At 38.2% G+C, this 19,318-nt stretch overlaps 1 protein-coding gene across 1 annotated transcript in view; it reads right to left on the bottom strand.

Moving 5' to 3' along the window:
* Positions 1-18,953, bottom strand: part of LOC144377246 (spermatogenesis-associated protein 31D3-like) — a 29,696-nt gene extending 10,743 nt beyond the window's left edge. Inside the window, exons 1-3 of the mRNA XM_078047426.1 lie at positions 18,709-18,953; positions 15,533-15,750; positions 15,280-15,397 (exon numbers count right to left, since the gene is read on the bottom strand). Of these exons, the coding sequence (XP_077903552.1) occupies positions 15,280-15,382 (103 nt within the window). The 5' untranslated portion in view covers positions 15,383-15,397; positions 15,533-15,750; positions 18,709-18,953. The remainder of the gene's footprint in view (positions 1-15,279; positions 15,398-15,532; positions 15,751-18,708) is intronic.
* Between the last annotated feature and the right edge of the window lie 365 nt (positions 18,954-19,318).

The raw sequence follows: 19,318 nt of genomic DNA, 5'->3' as shown, positions 1-19,318 counted from the left end.
CACCTCCCTTGCTGGCCTCTCTGTAGCCTTATGTCTTTCCATCCAGGCTGTTCCCACTGTACCAGCCTTTTGTTTCTAGAAGTCGGATAATGGAATCTGATTCATACAGTCCAAGCTCCTGGAAGGGCAAAGAGGAGTTCCCTTCTTCTAAAGAGAAACCCCTGATATTTTCAACAGGTGCAACTCTATCTCCATGCTCTGATTTACCTGGTTGAAGGGTTGGGGGGAAGGTCATTGCTCCAGGAGAGGCTATCAGCAACTTCCGGGAGTGGAAGGGACACTTCCCCAGCATGGGAACAAGGTGACTTGAAGCAGAGTCTTTTCCTTTTGCTCCTAGATTATTTCCCTGGTGACTGGCTGGAGCAGCTGCACAAATCTGACCATCCTACACGGTGGCAACAGGTCAAACGAAGTGCTGCATCATGTGCATGTGCAGTGGGTTTGCAGAAGAGCCTGAGCATTGTGAAAGGTAACATTCTCTGAGGGGTCCTCTAACACATCCAGTGAGAGGCTGGGGGCCAAGTAACTTTCAGAAGAGTTGGATCAATTTTTCATTTACAGGAATATATAACAATTAAGTAAGTATAAAATAGATGACTTTTAAAGGAAAACTTGGTTTATTTTGAGATTTTTCCACTGTTTACTACTTTTACTAAGTATGTATGTTACTTTGAATTTTATAAATGGCATAGGAATTTTAAGAGTAGAAAGGGAAAAAAAGCCTAAGAGGGAAAAGAAGAAGGAGGTAAAGACAAAAAAAGAAAATCTATTCAGACCCACTTTTATGACCATCCCCTACTAATCTGTCCTCCCCACATACCCCACCAACTCAGTCAGGACAGGGAGCAATAGGATGATGATGATGGTCAGGAAGAATCCACATCAAATGTCCTCAGAGTTGCCTGTCTATCTTATGTACTACTTACAAACTGGATCCAAACAACCTGCACTTTTAAAAATAATAATAAAACACCTAGGTTTATAATAAAGTAAAAATTCTCCCCTTTCTTTATAATTTCATCCCTCAAATTCACTCATGTCTTCTCTGAGACAAAAAGAAAGAAAGAAAGAAAGAAAAAACAACAAGACCTCTGTGAGTTTTCAGTTTACCTTTGTGAAAATTTGGGAAAATGAATAAAAGAATGAATGCTCATGCTATGGCTTCAAAGTGGTTTTTCTCTGAAATTCATGGAATTCAGAATTATTAAGAGTGTAGAAACTGAAGCTGACTATGGTCTTGAGAAGTCAGGATTCTGGGTTCGGGACATGCCTCAGTGACAGAATACTTGCCTCATCTGTGAGGACCTGGGTTTAAATTCCACTACAGAAAAAAAATTACATAAAATTGGGGGACTTTGGGAGGTGATTAGGAATAGATAACAAGATCACTCAAGTGGAAAACCTATGATTGAATACTCGTGGCTTTGTAAAAGGGAAAGAGATCAGAATAGATACACACATGAGTACTCCCTGTCTCTTGCCATGTGACATCCTGCACCACCTCCAGGCTCTGCCAGCTAGAAGCCCTTGACCTAGGACCTCCAAAACTATGAGTGAAAAGAAATCTTATCTTCTTCATGAAGTCAGTCAAATTCAAATACTTCATTATAGTAATGAAAAATGGAATTCCAAGACAGAAAATCAGTGCCAGGAAGTGGGGCTTTTGATAATGAAAATTGCCTTAAATATGTAGAAATGGTTTCAGAACTGGAAAAGATTGAGTTTGGTGGAGCAGACTAGAAAAGCCTATAATGTAAGTGGAGCAAAATGGGCAATTCTGGTGAGAGCTCTAAGGTAGAGGAAAATAGGTAACAAATTTAAGATGGACATGAAGATTCTATTGGAAATGTGAGAGAAAGTCAACCTTCTTATAACACTGAAAATAATTGGATACACTGTGTAGAAACCATGGATTTGTGGAAACCCAGATAAATTAGTCTAAACAACAAAAGCATTTAGCAAAGGTATAACAGGCTGCTTTGGAGCAGATGTGTAGTGAGACTTTGGAGGAAATGGAAGCAGAGAGGAACGATTTTGAAATTATTGGATGGATCAGGGAAGAAGCAAAGAAAAAATGTGAGGGTTCACCCAAGGAGGGAGAAGTCCAGACATAAGGTACAGCCAAGTGATTGCTTGCTAAAGACATGAGCAGAAATGCAACCCATCAGGATGACTGAGAAAAAGGCCTGGAGAGCATCTTAGAACTCTTCAAGGCCACCCTTCCATCACAGACCTCTCAGAGGTCTCTGGTCTCAGATCCAAAGTTCTTTTTCCAGCTTTGCTGTGAGTCACAGGTACTGAAATGGGACTTCTGGTCCCACCCAGGGTGCTCAGTAGTTAGAAATTTCCCAATTCAGGAAGGACCAGTTCTTCTAGCCAGAGCTCCATGAGAATCAGGACATTTTAAAGGGGATGTTATGATGTAAAATGTAATCACTTTGGTTTTTATTACCAAGAACTGTGTGAAACAGACATCTCTGAACTTTTCACCATCCCTATCCCCATGCCTGATGAGTATGAACTGGAGTAAGAGTAGCGATCTCAGACATCATGATGTTATTAATGCCTTTTATCCTCATCAAAAGGATTCCAATTTCATAAGGATTGCTTAAAATATTCAGTATCTGCTGCATACTCTGGTCTAGAACCAAGGTTCTTAATTCAGTCAACATTCATTAAGGACCTTCTATGTGGTATATGTAGGAGGAATAATGCATGGAGCTTAAATGCTTAGCATCTGTAGACCAGCAGGAGCCAGATGAGCAAATATATACAGATAGGCAGTTTTATTAAATATGCCAGCAATTTTTGTTTGAATCTACAACAATCAATATACTTCATTCTTTTTTTCTACAAAAATTAAAAATCCTAAATCTATCGGGTATTTACTTTTTTATATAAACCTTTATGATTTCCTGAAAATGACATATTGCATAACTCAAAATGAGGTTACAATAAATAACGTATAATAAACCCCTATAAATTTGGGTTAATAATTCCCTATTCAATATGTCTTCCTCTGAAGTATCTGACTCTAATCAATGGGATCTCTCATTCCCCACCAGGACACCACTCTTACTTCCCAGAGTTTTCTTATGTGGGGAAATCAGACTCTGATCCAGCTCCTTCCAACTCACACACATAGAGATCCCTCCAATAGTGAAACTCAGCTCATTTACAGGGACAAGTAGGGAGAGGGAATATTAAACATTCTTCATGTTTAATGGGCAAATATAGCAGTAGGAGGTCAGAATGCCTAATGGACGGACATCTCAACAGACTTCTGGAGAGATAACACCTCAGCTGAGACCCGAAGCCTATTGTAAAGTTACTGCAGACAAGAGAAGGGAGGAAAGAATAGGAATGCCCCAGGCAGAAGGAACAGCAATATGTGGAGCCTTCCAAATAAGATAGAATTTAATCAAAAGAAACTGGCCCAGGCAGCCAGTTGTAGACACTTGAGGATGAGATTAATCACAATGACTTCAAGCTGTTGAAAAATCCTTATGTGAGTTAAGAATTGCCTAAATAATAAATACAGCAGTTTATAACATACTTATTCATATAAGATGACCTCTAAATTCAAAGCACTTCCAGCAGCTTCATCTCCTGGAAATAGTGAAGAGAAAGGTCTTAAAAGAAGGGCAGTTTTCTGTTTCTCCCCAAAAGGGGTTTATGACATACTCTTCCAGTGCTACTCAACAGTGTGGTTTCCAACTAAGTTGCCTCAGGGTGTTAAAGGGGCAGTTAAATATTGACCCTGGGTCAATCTGGAGGTGTTTGCCCAGACATTGAGCACCCTATCTTTCACAGATTCCACTGAGGTCCTGAATTCTAAGCCTTTTATTTCTGGAAGCAGAGGGAAATAAATTTATGTGAGTCTCCCTAGAACTCAGAACAAATAAGGTGGTTTTTAAGTAGGACTACAAACATTTCCAGGAGCAAAATCACCTCAGAGCAGTGCAGGAAAGGAGTAGGAATGTCTAGCTTCTGCTTTTTCTCTCCCAAGAGTCTATGGCACATGCTTCCATTGATTGCCTACAAGGGATTGCATTGGAAACTTTCAAGGGGAGCCAACATGGTAAATAAACAGGGTCTCTCTGATTCAGCCCAAACTCAACACTTCATGAGCGTTCCCTCCAGCTCACCCCAACAGAAATTCCAGACCTACACATTCTTACAGGATAGATAAGTGCCAACAACTTCCATACCTCCTACCCAAGGGTCTGTCTCCATAATGGCCCAACTCTGAGATGAATTGGCTTTGCATTCCTGAGTGGCCCTGGACATCAGAAAACACACAGGTAGATGTATAATATGGCCACTTCCAGCTGCTCTTTCCAAGAGCAGAAGGGGCTGCATGAATATGATTAAAGGCATTTGTCACAGTTCTTATACCCAGCTTAGTGCAGAGAAAGTGTGAGACAAACACCCCTGATAAGCTTCATGGTGAAGACAGATAGATATATCCAGTATCCCAACCTTTCCAGGGACCGTTAGAGAGTCTGGTTCCTATCTATTCTAGTCTCAGGGGATTGATAGGATATGGCACATCTTAACCTCCAGGGAATAAACAAAACCAGAGACATCAGTCAGGACAAACATAAATGTTTGAGAGGCACTTTAATATTTCTGGCCAAGAAGATAGATGAGTATTTTCTGACACGAGACCTCATTTCCTAATGACAACATTAGGAAAGGTAGTGGTCTTATCTAATGCTCAAAACCAACACAGAAAATCAATGAAAATGAAGAAAGAAGAAATTATTCCAAATAAAAGAACAAATTTCCAGAAACTGGAAATCACAGATTGGAGGAAAACTGTCACTGCATTAAATGATTTAATAGAGGTATTCAGTAGCAGATTACATCAAGCAGAAAACAATATCATTAAACTTGAAGGGATGTCATTGGAAATAATCTAACCTGAGAAGAAAAGAGAAAGAAATTGAGTGAAAGTAGCTTAAGAGACCTACGGCATACCATCAAGTGGAATAATATATACATTATTTATGTTCCATAATGAGAAAGAGAGAAAGGAACAGAAAACAAAGTCAAAGGAATTAGACAAGTTACTGAGCCTGGGGAAAGAAAATAGAAAGTTAGGTCCAGCTATCTAATAGAACACCAAATAAGATGAATCAAAAGACACTCATACCAAGGTACATCATAATCAAGTTGTCTAAAGATAAAGAGTTTTGAAAGCAGTAAGGGAAAAGCAAGTCATCCATAACGTGTAAGGAATCTCCATACAATTAAGTAAATTTTGCAGCAGAACTTTGCAGGCCTGAAAGGAGTAGGATTGATTATACATTCACAACCCTGTGAAAAACCAAAACAACGAAGAATACTATGCCCCAAAATCCTGTCTTTCAAAAATGAAGGGGTGATAAATATTTTCTCAGATAAACAAACGTGAGAAAGCTTCACCACCACACATGCCACACAAGAAATACTAAAGGGAATTATTTCTCCTGAAGGAAAAGGACACTAAAAAGTAACATGAAAACATATAAAAGTATAAAGCTCACCAGTAAAAATAAGTACCTTGTCAAATCAAAAACATTAATTCTGTACAGTTATAGGGCAACCAATTTTATCTCTAATATACATTTATAAGGCAAAACTATTAAAATCAATGAAAGCTTAAAATAATTCATTAAAAAGACATTTTATAAAAAGATGTAAAAGGTGATACCAAAAACATAAAACATGGGAGGACAGGTGTTTTAATCAGCTTTTTAACCACTGTGACTACAGGATCTGACTAGAAAAATTTTAGGGAAGGAAAAGTTATTTTGAGGGTTCATGATTTCAGAGGTCTTAGTCCATAGAAGGTCGGCTCCATTCCTGGGGGCTTGAGGTGAGGCAGAATATCATGGTGGAAGAGTGTGGCAAAGGGAAGCAGCTCAATGGTAGTCAGGAAGGAGAGAGAGAGAGAGAGAGAGAGAGAGAGAGAGAGAGAGAGAGAGAGAGAGAGAGAGAGAGATATCTTCACTGGCCATATACTAATTTGTATCCCAAAGCCATGTCCCCAGTGAACCACTTCCTCTAGCCACACCTGACCTGCCTCCAGTCACCACTCAGTTAATCCCATGAGGAATTAATCCACTGATGAGGTTAATGCTATAACCCTATCATTTCTCTTCCAAACCTTGCATTGCCTCACACATGAGCTTTGGGGGACACCTCACATCCAAACCATAACAACAAGGAATAAAAATGTAAAATTTGTGTATGTGATCAAAATTAAGCTTTTATCAACTTAAAATAGCCCTTCATAAGATGTTTTTGCAACCTCAGCATAACTACCCAGGAAAAATATACAATATATATACAAAAAATGAAAATATCCAAAGCATAATACTACAGAAAGAAGTAAGGAACCACAAAACCATAAAAGAAGAAAGCAAGAGAGGAAGAAAGGGATTGGCTGTCTACAAAAAAAACAGAAAATAATAAAAAGGACCTAGACTAATAAGTCCTCACCTATGAATGCTTACATTAAATGCAAGTGAAACTATCTTAAAATTGTTTTTTTAATCTAAACAAAATTAACAAATCCTTACCTAGAGTACAAAAGAGAAGACTCAATTTCATAAGTGAAATAGGAAAATTATAACTGACAACACAGCAATACCAAGGATCATAAGAAACTATCATGAACAATTATATGCTAATGAATTAGGCAACCTAGGAAAATGGATAAATTTTTTGAAACATATAACCTACCATGACTACACTACAAGGAAACTGGAAGTCTGAACAAACCAATAATGATTAAGATCATTATTAAAAGTCTATCATTAAAGAAATACTCAAGACCTGACGGCTTGATGGTGAAATCTTCCAAACATTTAAAAATTAATGCCAATCCTTCTCAAACTCTTCCTAAAATCTTGAAGAGAAAGAGATATTATCAAGCTAATTTTGCAAAGCTAACATCATCCTAACACCAAAGACAAAGACACTGTAAGAAAAAAAAACCTACAGGTCTTTATCAATGATAAACACCAATGCAAAAATCTTCAACAAAATACTAACAAATATTACCAACATTAAAAGGACCACCCACCATGATCAAATGGGATTTATTCCTAGTATACAAGGTTGAGTCAACATACACAAATCAATATGTGATTCACCGTATTGATGAATGTATGTTAAAACCATATGATCATATGAAAGAATGGGAAAACATGCTTGACAAAATTCAACTTCCTTTCATGATAACAAGTCTCAACAAATTGGGTATGAAAAGGATATTCCTCAATACAATACAGGCCATGTATAAATAGCCCCCAGCTACATCATATTCAATAGTGAAAAGTTGAAGGCTTTTACTTTAAGCTCATGAACAAGATGAGGATGTCTATTCTTACCAGTTCTGTTTGACACAGTGTTAGAAGTCCTAGCTTAAACAATCAGGCATGAGAAATAAATAAAGGACACCCAAGAAGGACAAAGTAAAATTGTCATAATTTTACTAATCATATGCATGGTAAATCCTAAAGTCTCCATTAAAAAAAAAACTATTAGAAATGATCAGCAAATTCGGTAAACACAGAATTCTCATGCAGAAATCAGTAGTGTTTCTATATACTAAAACAAACTATCTGAAATAGAAATTAAGAAAATATTATTTACAATAGCATCAAAAAATATAAAATACTTAGAAGTAACTTTTGCCAAGAAAATGAAAGATTGATATAATGTCATAAAATATTGAATTAAAATTGACACAAATAAATGTTTTAATATCCCATGATAACCTGTGTTGGATGGATTAGAAGAATTAATATTGTTATTAATAATGTCTATACTGCCCAAAGTGACCTACAGAGTCCACACAATCCCTATCAATACTCCAAGGTTATTCTTCAAAGAAATAGTAAAACAACCCTAAAATTCATGTGAAACCACAAATGATCCTGATTAGCCAAAACATTTGTCCAAATAAGTCCAAGCTATAAGCCTTACATTATCAGATTTCAACATATATTATAAATCTTTAGTTATCAAAATGGCATAGTACTGGCATTAAAAAAAACAGGTATATTGCCAATGGAAACAGTGGAGAGTCCATAAATGAACCTATAACTCTAAGATCAATTGACTTTTCACAAAGATGCCAAGAGCAAACCTTAGTTAAAGGACAGTCTCTTTTAAAAATGGTTATGGAAAAATTGGATATGAAAATACAGAAGAATTTTCATAGATACTTATTTCATCCCTTATACAAGAATAACCTCAAAATGGACTGATGATTTAACTTGAAGACCTAAAACTAAAAAATTACTAGAAAGAAACAGGCAGAGATTTCTCGACTGTGACTCCAAAAGAATAAGCCACAAAAGCAAAAACAGACAAATGGAACCATAGCAAATGGAAAAAAAATAAAAATAAAAATAATGAAGTAACAACCCACAGGTTGGGAGAAAGTATTTGTGAATGATATACTGGATGAAGGGCAAATATATCAAAAAATATACAAAGGAATTAAACTACCCAATAACAAGAAAACAAATAACCCTATTAAAGATAGACAAAGGACTTGAACAGGCATTTCTCTAAAGTTGACAAACATATGCCCAACAGCAAAAGATAGGTGAAAAGTGCTCAACAACTCTAATCATCATACAAATAGAAATTTAAAACAATGAGATATCATCTCACCCTATTATATTGGCTATTATCAAAGAAAATAAAAGATAAATGATGGAAAGAATGTAGAGAAATGAGAACTCAAATATACTGTTGGAGGAAATGTAAATAGGTATAATCACTTTGGATAACAGCATGGAAGTTGCTTTTAAAACTAAAAATAGAAGTATCATATGATCCAGCAGTTCTACCACTGAGTATAAACTTGATGGCAACAAAACCAGTATGCTGAAGATATCTGCACTCCTCTGTTCATAGTACCACTGTTCACAATAGACAAGATATGTAAATAACCTAAGAGTCTATCAACAGATGAATGGATGTTTAAAAATATACACCACAATCTTCAGCCTCTAAAAATAGGAAATTCTGTCACTGTGACAACATGGGTGAATCTAGAGGACATAATGTTAAGAGAAACAAGCAAGGCATAGGAACAAATATTACATGATCTCACTTAAAATGTAGAATCTTAAAAGTCAAACTCATAGAGGTAGGGAGTAGGGGACAGGAGATGTACCTCAATGGTATAGCACCCACCTAGAATGTACAAGGCCCTAGGCTGAATTCCCGTTACAAGGAAAAAAGAAAAAGGAGGAGATAGGAAAAGGAGAAAGAAGTAAAAAGAGACAAAAGAAGAAGAGAAGGAGGAGAAGAAGGAGAATTTTAAAAGAGGGAGGATAGAACAGTGGTTAGCAGAAACTGGGAGAAGGGTATGTTGGTCTCGGGGGGGTACAAAGTCACAGTTACATAATGAAAATAACTTATATTGTTCTATTTCACAGCCAAGTGACTGTAGTTAATAATAATGTATCTATTTCAAAATAGCTGAAAGAGGGGATTTTTAATATTCTCACCACAATGAAATGATAAGTATTTTAAATGATGGATATGTTTTTCACTCTTATGTGATCATTCTACAATGTACACATGTACCAAAATATCACTTTGCAACCTTCATAATAATAATTATTTATCAATTAAAATTTTTAAAAATTGGGCTGGGGATGTGGCTCAAGTGGTAGCGTGCTCGCCTGGCATGCGTGCGGCCCGGGTTCGATCCTCAGCACCACATACAAACAAAGATGTTGTGTCTGCCGAAACACTAAAAAAAATAAAATAAAATAAAATAATAATAATAATAAAATTTTTAAAAATCAACCCAATAAATAAATTCATTCCTAGGTATTGCTAAGAGACAATGAATTATAAGTCCATACACATAATACTGATACTAAATCATAATAAATGGATACCTTTCTCTTAAATGATTACTTACACATTTTGACAAACAATTTCTAAAGGCAACACATATGTTCTTGCAGTAACAGATAGTTGCAGAATGAAATTTTCTAGGGGAAAGAGGCCCATACCTTGCTTTGAAATGCAAGGTAGAGATTATAAATGAAAAATTAATACTTTTTAGCTCAGCAGCTTTCATACTGTGCTCTACAGAGTTCCAGTGTTGCAAGGAAGATCAGAGACAAGGACAGAAGGGGCATGGGAGAGACTGAGGGACTGCAGAACCTGTAACCCTTCATGCACTTATTACAACAGCTCCATAAAACTTAAGTGGTAAAACTTCCTGCAAGGAAAGAATTTTACTACCGAGAAAAGACATTTGGAATCCACCAAAGACCTTCCTATTGTGCAGATGGGGACACAGACTTGAAATAATTGAGCAACTTGTTCAAGGTCATCCTGGTTGAGGATGTTGAGCACAGTGACTCTTAGGCCAGCAGCAGTCCTGCAATTTCCACTTTAGCATCTCAACCCATCTCTGAACACTCACCATGGGCACTTCTCCAACTGCCCCATCCAGTGTCCATACCAGTTCTTGGAAATTAATTATACATTGATTTTACTAGTCTGATGAATTATTAATGCTTAGATTATCACTTTATTTAAGAAATATTTATTGTGAAAGTACTCAAACTTTCAGAAAAGTCTCAGGCAAAGTATAAACAGGGTGCCAAACCATCCTGTTTGCGTACGACCAAGGGTTTTCCCCAACACATGGTTATCAGTATTAAAACTGGAACTGTCCTGAGCAAACCAAGCCAGTTAACCATCCTAAGTATAAGTCCTTTCTCCCCTCTGAGAGTAAGTTGACCATATTATTCCATCATTCCTGAGTACTTTAGTGTATAAACAAGGACATCCCCTTCATAACTTAAGGTACAATCAGCAGAATCAAAAAAGTAACATGAATGCATCACTACCACTTTATCCTCAGACCCCATTCAAGGTTCACCAGTGGTTCCAATAATTCTAGCAAAAGGATTCAATTTCAATTTACCTGTTTCATTTAGTTGTCTCTTTAGTTTCCTTTATTCTGAGACAGTTTCTCAGTCTTTCCTTGACTTCAGGGATGTTATCTAACTCTTGAGGCAGCCATATCTACTCTCTCTGTCTCTCTTGGATCCTTAGGATCCAAATTTCTTCAGGCACATATAGCATGTTATAGTGTCATGTTTTGTTGTTGTTTTTGTTTGTTTGTTTAATACTTCCAGAGCACCAAGAATATGTTTATTTACAAAGAAGGTACTACATAACTAACTGATCAACAAATGAGAAGAGGCCAGCAGATAAAGGTAGACATGATTCAACTGGGATATTGAACTGGTTGTTCTTAGCAACCACAAAAACTGTGATACAGCCTATTTTTCACACTCTAGAAAAACTGAAGCCTGAGAAAATTTCTCTCTCAGTTTCTGACTTCTCTGTAGTCTCTTCTGAAGCCAACAGCCTTTCATCTAGGAGGGTCCCCAAACCTCAGCACCCTGGCCTAAGTCACTAAGCAGTGAGACTGAGACACTGGAAATTAGTCTGAAAGGATGTATAGGCTCAACATTTTACCCACTTCTCATTACACACCTCATTGCTCTGAACTGATCTTGTTTTGTTCCCGTCTTGTTATTAGGCCCACAGTTGGATATAAAGATGACTTGGTTGTTTTCTTAGCCAACTGTGCCTATCATTTGTTAGATGAAGATGGACACTCAGATGCAGAGAGTTTAGGACCACAGCAATGCTCACAGATAGTAAATGGCCATTTATGGAGGAATCCATGACTTTTGGAAGGCCAGTGCTCTTTCTGCAACCGTCTAACTGTAAATATGACAGTATGAAGACCCATTATCAGAAAACTGCATACCTATGACCTCACAAATCCAGAAACCAGTAACTTAAATGGAAGAAAAATTCAGAGTTTCTTTATAACATAATGCTTTGAAAACAGAGGTACAGCTAGGTTAAGTAACTAGGTCACACAGCTCATAGTTGGTAAAGCCAGATGCTAGCCTAAGATAACTGGTTCTAGAGGTTTTGCTCTCAACTCTGATATACTGCCTCCCTAATTTTAATTATTTAATTGGCTTCATATTGACACAACCAATGCATAGCTCAATTTGTGTTTTTAAATGTAAAATATGTTTTAAATGTAAAAACCTGATCTACCCTTTTAAAACAAAATATCTAAAGCTAAATATGAAAATATATTTTTAAATTATGGTTTACACTTACTAATATAGTATAGAACTTTCAGCGACAATATATATAGAGAGAGAGAAAAAGATAAACAGATGTATATCTTCATTTCAATCCTCCTCAAATTCCAATATTTCTTTTTAGACCCTGGTTCTTCATTATATCAATAATTGTTCCATGTAATCCACTGAAAATTCTAAGAATCAAGCTCTACCTGATCCACCTTAGATAACAGTCTGTACATGCCACCTGTAGGCACCAATCAGATTCTGGCTTCCACCAGAGCAGCTAGGGGATGTTTTAATGGATAATCATTCCCTGGCAGAGCAGATGAGACACAGACAACACGGATGAGAGATATAAAAATTAGAAAACTAGAGAGTAGATACAGAGACAGAAAAATATCCACAGAAATTAAGAAAATTTAAGAATTTAAGAAAAGAAAGAAGAAGTATAACAACATCACATTAAGAGGTGGGAAAACCAGAAGAGTGTATCAGCAACAAACTGGAAAAAGAGGCTGTCTTACCGAAAGCCAAACCACATGCTCACTGGTGAATTACTAGACCACAAAACAGAGCCAGGAGCAGTGGCACACACTTGAAATTCCAGCAACTCCAGAGGCTGAGGCAGTATTGTCTCAAGTTCTATGTCAGCCTGGGCAACTCAGTGAGACCCTCTATAGTGGAGAAATGAGGATCAGGACACCGAGATCTGGAAGCAACACTTTATTAGTGGCTCCGGTGACACTAATAAAGAGTTTTAATTCCCAAAGTCTGGGTCTTGAGCACAGCAGGGCTTTGACTTTTATACATAAGCAAGTTTGGGGTACATGAAGGCATTGGGTACATGAAGGCAAAGAAGTTGGTGCAATTCTATTGGAGGGTGCATCTTACATTTCCTTACATGGGTTAAGTTTGTCAACAGCCTAGAGACCCTTGGCTCACAAGCTTAGGAAGTTTTACTGCATGAAGCCTAAAGGGGGATTGTTCTGTTCCTGCTATATTGTTTCCTGCTTATCAGTTTACCTGTTAGCCACTGTAAGCCCCTTTGGTTAAATGTCAGTAAACCAAGCTGCTGTGTATCAGCCAAAACAATAGCCCGCCAGTTCTTAAACTGCTAAAAATTTTCATTTTGCTCTATGACTCATCAGCAACTTAGCAAGACCCTGTCTCAAACAGTAAAAATAAAAATGGGCCAGGGATATAGCTCAGTAGTAAAGGGTTCAGTCTCCGGTACCACCCTCCTAGAAAAAAAAAAAAGTCACACAATAGATTCTACTAGGAAGGTAAACCAAGAAAGAAACATAGCATTAGTTTTAAAATACTGCACATATTCTACAGCAAACATTGCCCTGCACATAAAATCCAATAAAATCTGCTTTTCTGTTTCTGCTGTTTATACACCTTCTTAGTTTAAAATAACAAAATGAAATCACAGAGTCCTTCAGAGGCAAGCTTATGAAGGAAGTAAAATTATCCCAGTATTTCCATCCCTAATTTAACTCAGAGACTTCAGGACTCCCTAAATCAGGATACAGAGACGGAACAGTCTCTTCTAAATGAGAAACTTTCCTCCTAGCCTCTGGATTTTTCTCTTCCCTCAAAGCTAGTATACTGCAGAGATCAATACACTCTTATTAATGGCTAAGGAACACAAATGTCTATATTCAATATATATATATATATATATATTTGTGTGTGTGTGTGTGTGTGTGTGTGTGGTCTTAGGAACCAAACCCAGGGCCTTCCTTATGCTAGGCAAGTACTCTACTACTGAGCCACATCCAGCTCCAAATTTTCACTTTGGAAAAATTTTCTACCTTCCCCATAACAATTCTTCATCCTTCTTTATGCTCCAGTAGGCATTAGGGCCTGCAAAAATCATGTAGGACAAACCATGGGGTGGGGTTGAATCCATCATAATCTGTCAGTATGTCTTTAGGAAATGGACTTAATCTTAGTTTACTAATTTCCTATCCTATGGTGCAGGAATGAATGGGATAAAATATCATAGGTACTTGATCCAGAAGAGGTTACTACAAATGTACTTGTGTTTCTTTCTCTTCTTCATTCACGTGATAAGTGAAAAGAAATGTAAAGCACTTACTTTGTTCTTTTTATTCTTCAAACTTTCCTTGGGGACTGGGGTTGTAGCTCAGTGGTGGAGCTCTTGACTTGCACATGTGAGGCACTGGGTGTGAGCCTCAGCACCACACAAAAATAAAATATACAAAATAAAAGTATTGTGTCCATCTATTATTTAAAAAACTTTGTTGGGAGTATACTGTGAGCAATCAATATAAGAAAGTTCATAAAACAGACGTGGTTTTATCTGCCCCTGTGGACTATTTCATTTTCTGAAATAGTTCACCAGTAAATGAGGGGTTAAATTTGTTTGGTTGAATTGCCAGAGGTGCAGGAGGATGAATGAAAGCTCAATTAGGGTCAGATCCTGGGTTTGCCTCTGGATTCCACCACTGGGCAAGTTTCTCAAATGCTCTGTATCTCTCCCTTTTCTCTTCTACAAAATGGAGATAATATATTTACACTGGGTTGTTGTGAAAAGTACAAGTGACATCCCTCCCTAGAATTCCCCGATTGTCCTCTGTGGGCACTCAAACTGCATATCCACCAGCTTCCTGAGATGTTTAAGTTTCCAGCTAATCTCCAGGCATTTTGAACAACCAAACTGCCCCAAAGGCATAACCATGAATCAAAAGTCATTCAGTCATTCAGGGACCTCCAGGTCCATTCAGGCCCTTTCAAAAATAAAATCTAACAGACTCTTGGCATAGAATCTGACTAGTGGAAACATGGTGTCTAAGTTACTTGAAGCAGCTTTTGATAAATTCTCAGGCCTAAGGATTAAAAGCAGAAAGCCCAGCACCTCCAAAGTATGTCTCTCTCATAGGGAAGTTAGTTAGAATAGTTACCGGGCTTCTGAGTGCCAAGCTCACCCCAGACTCTTCTGAAAGCATGATCTTTGCATTTCAACCAAGCTCCCAAAATCTGGGCTCCACACTAAGGCAACTGCTCTTGGAGGAAAGGTCAGAAAGTCAAGAGAGGGTCAGAAAGTCCACAGCTGGGGACCTCCTTATTGTGGCTAATGACATATGCTACATACCTGAGTGCCCTTGTCCCCCATAGGAAGATAGATCACAGAGCAAAGGTAAATTGCTGGACGGGTAGACCTTACATCTTCTCTTGCCAGGGATCAATCTCTCCATCCAAAACAATTGAAGCTGAAGGTAAAATAATAGAAAAAAAGGTACCTATAGGACATGTCAGAAACAAAACCATTAAATCTCAACAAGTACTCAAACTAATAAGCAAAATACTTAAACATATATTAATAATAAAGTTACCTCTTAACCTACCCTGAACGAAAATCCCCAATTCCAGATCTAGCTGTGGTCGCCAGGGCAGGAGCAACTCTCTCATCCACGCCAAGGATGCTGAAGCCAGCCTGGCCCCAAGTCCTGGAAATCTTGGCCACACAGGGAAGGTGCAGGGTCAGGTCGTCATGGAAACCGAGGGGGGGGGCTGGCAGATCCGCTGCGAGTGGGCGGTCAGCCCTGGCTGCACTGAGGCGCCGCTGCAGAGGACGCACAAACTTAGAGCAAAGGGGCGACTTCTGGGTGCGCCTAAGGAAGCAAGGAGCCGCTTCCCAGCCCAGAGTGTCCCCATTTACCAAATGATCCCAATGATGCTGGGTAGAAACACGGAACACCCCAATATCTCACCCCAGTATCTCCCTCTGCCAAATCAGAACCTCCATGGGGAGGACCTGGAATGTGGATTTAATCAGGGGCTGTTTTCACATTGAGGAGGTTAGCAAGAACGGCTCCTCCATTCCTTTTTCTCAGTATCCTACAATGGTAAAAAAGAATCTCTACCCTGCTTCCCGGTTTCCTCCCTGGCGACTCCCAAACAAGTAAACATGAAGAGCAGCCTCTATTCACCTAATTAGAAACGTCGCGGTTTTGTGAGTGTTCCACTGGGGGGCAGTATTGTCCTTTGAAAAATTCATCCCATAACACTGTACCCTGTGGTGTGGAATCTATTAATTTCTCCTCCAGCCTGGTTACCATAATCAGATCTAGAAAGCAGTTCTTGCATGCAGAGAGTCGCAGCTCCTTAGGAGGAATGAGACAGTGCAGAGCCTAGAGCTTTACATGGAAGATGTTCTTTGCTCCATTCCTCCAAGGAATCCACTCTAGGAAGTGATCCTGGAGGATAATACATGTGTGCTGGATGACAGATTCCTCAGCCCTCAAAGCTTTATCCTTTATTGAGCCATCAGATGGGAATTCAGGATTGATGCAGACAACACTGACCCAGCTCAACTTTAGGCCCTGGCTGGACCAGTGGGAACAATTAGCCTTCACTAACTTCAAGAGGTAACATTTGGGTGAGGTGAGACTCATTTTAGCACTCATGGGGAATCCTCCTAGTATAGTCTTCCCTGGCTGTGAAATAGGGACCTGCACATTTGTACAACTTCTGTTAGAGATTTGGGGGAGAATTATCTCAGTAGAGTAAGATTATCTATGGTCCCTGGTCTTTATGCACTTACTCTATTTTATTTTAATATTCTCTTTATAGGTCTGTTTTCTGTGTTACTGTGTGCATGTATTAATAAGAACAGTTCTCTAATAATCTGGAATATACTTACTCGAATGCAAACTTCGAAATCCTGAATTATTAATAAAAGTGAGTAAGGAGGCTGAGATGGTTAGGGCCAAGTGAGCAGATCACAGTTTGTCCCTTGGCAAAATAAAAGTTGTTTAACATAAGATCTACAGTCAAATAAGTATGTAAAATACTTGGTTAAACAATTAAATGTATTTTTTATTTGTTCTTTTTGTATATATGTGATAATAAGCATATTTTGACATACATACACAGAGTATAACTTATTCTAATTAGGATCCCATTCTTGTGACTGTATATGATGTGGAGTTACCCTGGTGATGTATTCAAATACAAGGATAGGAAAGTTATGTTAATGACTGTTAATTCTACTGTCCTTCCTATTCCCCTTTCTACTCCCCTCCCTTCATTCTCCTTTGTCTAATCCAATAGACTCATATTCTTCTATTTTTCCCCTTCCATCCTCTCATCCACATATCAGAGAGAACATTCGGCAGGTTTTGGGGGACTGTCTTATTTCACGCAATATAATAATCTCTAGTTCCATCAATTTACTCGAAAATGCCATAATTTCATTCTTCTATATGGCTGAATAATGTTCCATTGTGTGTATATATACCACATTTTCTTTATCCACTCATCTGTTGAAGGACATGTAGGTTGATTCTATAGCTTGGCTATTGTAAACTGAGCTGCTATAAACATTGATGTGGCTGCATCACTGTAGTATCCTGATTTTAAATCCTTTGGGTATAGACTGGGGAGTAGGATAACTAGGTTCAAATGGTAGTTCCATTACAGGTTTTCCAAGGAATATACATACTGCTTTCCATAGTTGTTGCACTAATTTTCAGCCCCACCAGCAATGTATGAGTAATCCATTTATTGATTCTTGATTTTATTTCTTTCACTTTAGGAGTCTAGTAGAGGAAGTCAGTTCCCAAGCTGACAATGAAGATTTGGGCATACATTTTTTTTCTATTAGGTGCAGGATCTCTATTCTAATGTCTAAGTCTTTGATAAATGGGCTAAGGAACCCAAGTGAAACACTTCACAGAAGAAGAAATACAATCAAGCAAGAAATATATAAAAAATGTTCAACATCTCTAGTAATTAGAGAAATGCAAATCAAAACTACTCTTAAGATTCACCTCACTCCACAGAATCCCCACTAATGTTGTACCCTTGTCCACTCAAGGGGAATCCAGCCACAATGTAAACTGGGGACTTAGAGATTGCCACAGAACACTTAAATGACAGTGACACAGCACTACCAAACAGCCTGGCAAGGGCCAAGACAGTGAATCTTGTTGACTCTTATGGGTTTACTGAGTGTCAGACCAAAAGCATGTGAAATGGCATGTCACCACCATAACTAGAGCAGAGAGATCTCACATCTATGTTATGAATCTAGAGCTTTGGCACAAAAAGGAATCTCAAAGTTTAAGAAACACACACTCCACCTTTTCTTCATTTAGACTCATCTGTAAGAGCTAGAGTAGTTGTATCTAGGTCTGATTTGGGGAATAAAAAGTGTTAGTACATAGTTAGTAATAGCCGCATATTTATTTTTAAATTAGATATGTGTAGAACTGTATTTGTTGTGAACATTGTAAAGCCAGTACAATGGAAATTTCACATTAAAATGATAAAAAAAATCAGCAGAAGTCTGAATACATTCTTCTTCCACCCCAGTGGATCATTATATGAGCCCAGTGCACATGTACCCCTCTCTGGAAGCTGTGGCTGTGTGGCCTCAAATTTTCCATCAGAGAAACCAAGAAGGACCCTGCATCCTCCTACATACATAAATGGGCTAGGGGAGATTCCCAGAAACCAGCCTTGTGTCAATTGATCAGAATGTCCCCTCTGTATCCAGCCCAAATGGCTATAGACCTACCTTTATGGATCAACCTGAAATAATGTCATTAGCATATGCTGCACCAGGCTTTCTTCCACAAGGATGACACAGGGTCCTAGGAGAAGAGAGAGAAGGGAAAGAGGGATGATGAGATTCTGCCACAATATCTCAGCTTGAGTGTCTACTGAATACTTGCTATCAACCCACTAACAAAAATGCAAGAAGAAAGAACCTCATGCTGATGGAGCATATCCAAAATTCAGGAAATCCTAGCTTCTGCTCTCTAATGACAATTGTTTGGTAATTGTTTCACTTTTCTTCTCCTGCAGTTTCTTGTTTTGTGTTTTTGATATCAGGGATTGAACCCAGAGGTGCTTAACCACTGAGCTGCATCTCAAAATATTTTGAGGCAGGGGCTCAATAAATTGCTGAGTCTGGCTTTGAACTTGCAATCCTCCTGCCTCAGCCTCATGAGTCACTGTGATTACAGGCGTGTGCTATGGGCTTGCTCTGCTGCAGTTTCTTAGAACATGATAAGAGTGTTTGCTTGTCTAGCTGCTGAGCAGAATGTCTTTCCCCATGAAAAAATGTTTGGGTGGTCACAGCTGGTCACACTGATTTGGCTCAAATCCCAGCCCTCAAGGACTAA

This window comes from Ictidomys tridecemlineatus, chromosome 4 (genome assembly GCF_052094955.1).
Source record: "Ictidomys tridecemlineatus isolate mIctTri1 chromosome 4, mIctTri1.hap1, whole genome shotgun sequence".
Taxonomy (NCBI): domain Eukaryota; kingdom Metazoa; phylum Chordata; class Mammalia; order Rodentia; family Sciuridae; genus Ictidomys; species Ictidomys tridecemlineatus.
Note: the sequence above shows the minus strand (reverse complement) of the source record. Positions and strands in the feature narration are given on the sequence as shown.